The sequence below is a fragment of the Leptonotus elevatus genome, chromosome 7, assembly GCF_054856555.1.
Source record: "Leptonotus elevatus isolate MCC_2025b chromosome 7, RoL_Lele_1.0, whole genome shotgun sequence".
NCBI classification, from domain to species: Eukaryota; Metazoa; Chordata; class Actinopteri; order Syngnathiformes; family Syngnathidae; genus Leptonotus; species Leptonotus elevatus.
Window position 1 is genome coordinate 20,273,956 of NC_141245.1, and position 4,057 is coordinate 20,278,012.

Consider the following 4,057-nt stretch of genomic DNA (forward strand, 5'->3'; position numbering starts at 1 on the left):
TGTAACATCATTACTTCACAGCATGCCCGTTTCATCCCATACAAACTTTTAAAACATCGTTTAGAAGTGATTAAGCAACTTCAAGAAGCATGAAGTGTTTGCTGCTGGTGACTTGGTGAGCGTATATTCTTTAGATTTTCTTCAAAATGCTTTTTTTTCCGCCCCATATTTAAGAACATTCAGGAGGTGTCAGCGACAAGGATCTTGAAATGAGCACTTAAGGCAAGCAAGCACAGCGGGAGCTTGTTGAGACAAAGTGAGGATGAGTCGGACTTGAACTCATTAAAATAGTGCCATTAAACGTAATGTTGTAAGTAGAGAACCACAGTTAAAAAAAAAACTTCTTAACCGTTGTATATATATAATTGATACCTCATTTGCATGTCATTCATTATAATTTTAGCTGGTTGGCCGTCACAAATTTTGTGATTCTACTAGCTTTGAAGTCATTTTGAAAAATATCGTGATTGTTATTACCCCCATTGCAATTTAATATGCATGTCTTTCAAGATCATCTTACCATTGATATATATTTTTAATAGGGCGGGGGTTGTTGTTTTTTAATCGAAGAATCGATATTGATTCGATTTTCCTTTTTGAGCCTGGTATTGATTCATAAAGCCATGAATCGATTATTTTAATAGCTTTTTCTCATCAATTGATAAGAAAATAGAACTTTAAAGGCCAATTTGTATCTTACTGTTTTCTTGAAAAGTACTTTCTTACATGTATTTAAGATCGATCTTATTGCACTTTAAGACAATTCAGAATCTTTTAAATTTATATTTAAAATTATTGAATTAGAATTATAAACATATTGTTGATGTCTGTTTGTGATTATAACGTGTTATTTTTATTAATAAACTAAATCATTTAACCAGTTATTGCTTCTACAAAATTTAATTGGGAGTTTGTTTGTGGAGTTTTTATTTATATTTAATTAAGAATTGATGTTAAATAATTTATCAATATTGGATTAAAGTGACGTGAATCAAACCGAAATCAAATCGATTGAGGAAATTTGAATTGATATCCAGCCCAAATTGTATTTATTTTTTAAATGAGATTTTAAAACATATTATAAGCAAAGCTCTTTACAGCACAGATATAAATTCAGTAGGTTTATTATCGCAGAAATAACCAGTAGGCTTACATACGGTCTTGTCAGTGTACTTAGGATGTACACAGCAGCAGGATATACAGTCCAAATAAATTAAGTCCAGCCTGGCGAGCTGTCATCGTCGACGGTCATTCCCACCACGTGTCCAGCCTGTGAATGTGTACCCTCTGCTTGTAGTGATACTCTTTGAGCTGCTTCTTCAAGGCGTTGGGCACGGGCAGCGCGTTGATGCCGTCGTAGGTGGTGCAGCTGCTGACGACGGCGCGGCACAGCCTCTGCAGGCTGAAGGGCTGCGTGCGGTGCATGGGGAAGGACAGCAGCGGCTCGAAGAACATGCACGAGCTGGGGTCCTTGTAGTGCTCCACCAGGGCCGTGACGGTGGGCGCGTGGAAGACGCTGGGGTCTCGCACGTCGAAGCTGAAGTTGTGGTTCCACTGGTCGACGCGGGCGTGCAGCGAGCGGCCGTAGCGGCGGAAGCTGACCGAGAACAGGTAGTCCTCCTGGGCCGAGTCTCGCAACAGGAAGGTGCCCTCGGGCTTGCCGTCCAGGTGACCCTCCGCCTCGTAGCGGTCCATGACGCCCCAGTAGCAAGGCAGGTTGGTGATCTGCAGAAGGTCGGGGACCAAACAGTGGATGTAGTCGATCTGAGTGTGGACGTGCGGGCCGGCGTGGGGAGGTGCGGCTCTCGGGGTCGATTCCGGGTCGTCCGGAAGGGCGGCTCTAACGTCGCAGGAGGAAGAGGAGGAGGAGGAGGAGGAGGAGGAGGAGGAGCAAGAGGACGCCACCACCTCATCGAGAGTGTCCAAACAGCTCTGCAAAAGGAGCTGGTGCTGCCGCTGGAGGAGAAGCTGCTTCTGCTCAGCTTCGGCCGCATCCGCCGCAGCATGCGCCAGCTTGGGGCCGCGGCGCCTGTGGAGCGCGGCGCCAGCCTGGGACGTCAGCTCCAGAGTGTGGATCTCAGCGTTGGCCGGCGGCTCCACGCCGTGCTCGATGCTGATGCGCCGCCGCTCCCTCAGACGGTCGTCCACGTCGTCCACCAGGCCGTTGGCCGGCGAGTCCAGCGCCGTGTGCTGCTTTATGAGATGCCACTTCTGAGCCAGCTCCGACCCCGCCGCGAACGGGCAGCTGTCCAGCATCAGCTCGCTCAGGTGGATCTTCCGCCTGGATGATGCGCAACCTGCCGACAGGGACAACATCTGTGGGAGCGACGGCGCGCTCGCCATGCTGTGCGTCTTCATGGGGAAGCACTGCCCCACTGCGTCTTGGATTTTTTGCCGGAGCGTGCGACTGCCGCTGCCTTCGCTGACCGCCGACTCTGCTCCCAAAGCCAGACTGGACGTCGCTTCTTCTGAGGCTTCCTTACCGTGACATCGGCACGCTGCTCTCTGGGAGGAGGACGAGCTGCCTGTGGACTGGTCCCTGCCCTCCAACTCTTTTAAAAAGTCCCCATACTCAAAGCCGTCACTTACAGGCCGCTCGGCTGCCGGTTCGTGTGCGGTGAAGCCTTTCCACCTGCCCTGAGAAGCTCTGTGCCCTCCGCCAGTGCCTCGTCTCTCCTCCGAACGACTCAGCCGCACCTTGGGCCTCAACCCCTTCTCGCGCTCTTTTCTACGAGCCCCTGACTCCTCTGGTAGTGACATTGTGAACTAGGACAAGAAAAAAAAAGTCTGACTCAGATCACAACATTAGTAGTATGAATTAGCACAACTTAGAAACTTCTGTGAGCTTTCAAAGTTGGTCACGTTACATGGGAAGTACTGTATTATGAAATATGGGAAATAAGTGCAGGGCTCAACAATTTTGAAAAAGTAATCTACGATTTGTGATTTTGCTCCCCCCCCCCTGATGTACTCATTTTTAATATTGGCTCAAGCCTTTCTGCGTGGAATTTTCATGGACTATTCCGGCTTCCTAATATGTTAATTGGGGAATAAATTGTCCATAGGACTGATTGGTCTGATGCCTCTCGCCCAAGGTCACCTGGGATAGGCTGCAGCTCTCCAGCACACTGAACTGGAAAAACGGTATATAAAATGTAGGTAAAAGTCCAACTTTGAATATTTCAAAAATTCAGAAAGTTTCTGCCCTTTTTCAACCTTACTGTACAAAATAGCATAAAGCCTGGATGAGTTACTCTAATTTAAATTGTTCGATTCTTATCCTTGCTGAGACGTGTTACTATATAAGCACACTTCCTAATTTGAAAAAGTAGAAACCACACAAAGCAATCGTTACGGTAAAATGTCCCGTGAGTGGCCAGGAAGCTATTTGCTAGCACGACACGCTCATCGATTAAAAAATGTATTTAAAAAAAAAAAAAAAAAAAGCGTTGACGTATTAGAGCGTAATGTGTGAACGTACCTTTGCTGGTCGTATTAAATTCAGCACTAAGAGGACTTTGGCTTCATCTTGGGTAAATTAATAACGGTGCCAAAAGGTGGCTAGCTCTCGGTAGCTAGATTACAAACACGGAAGTCGTGCAACCCGGAAGTACTTTCAATGACGTAAAACGTAGTACGACTAAAAATGAAGGGGAAAAAACTAGTTATTTATTTTGATCTGTATTTGTTCATGTCATCTTGTGATTGTTTCAACGATATTGATGTTGCATTGATTGTCTTTTGGTGTTGATATTCGAGATAGTTGTGTTGTCTGTTTGCAAAATAATAATAATAATAAAGTTTATAAATGTAATATTTTAGTGAAATTCCATATACATCAATCCAAAGTTAGTCATTCAAAACCTTTGTTTTTATATCTTGAAATGGAAACCAAACAATTACATTAATACTAAATTTTACCAACAAGAAACTATTAGTACTGCTTCCATGTTTTTTTTTTTTTATGTTTTTGTGTAAAATTCCCTCTGGCTTCTCTTTTTGTTTTCTCTGTATGAATAACTTAAATATGCAATGTGGATCCAAGTCAAGACAACAA

The 4,057-nt window shown here is 44.7% G+C and overlaps 1 protein-coding gene across 1 annotated transcript; it reads right to left on the bottom strand.

The window, feature by feature from the left end:
* Positions 1 to 1,108: 1,108 nt before the first annotated feature.
* Positions 1,109 to 3,601, bottom strand: socs9 (suppressor of cytokine signaling 9). The gene is made up of 2 exons (XM_086080976.1): positions 3,482 to 3,601; positions 1,109 to 2,766 (listed from the first exon to the last, which is right to left on the bottom strand). The coding sequence occupies exon 2, from the start codon at positions 2,758 to 2,760 to the stop codon at positions 1,249 to 1,251; it is 1,512 nt and encodes a 503-aa protein (XP_085937102.1). The 5' UTR covers positions 2,761 to 2,766; positions 3,482 to 3,601; the 3' UTR covers positions 1,109 to 1,248.
* Between the last annotated feature and the right edge of the window lie 456 nt (positions 3,602 to 4,057).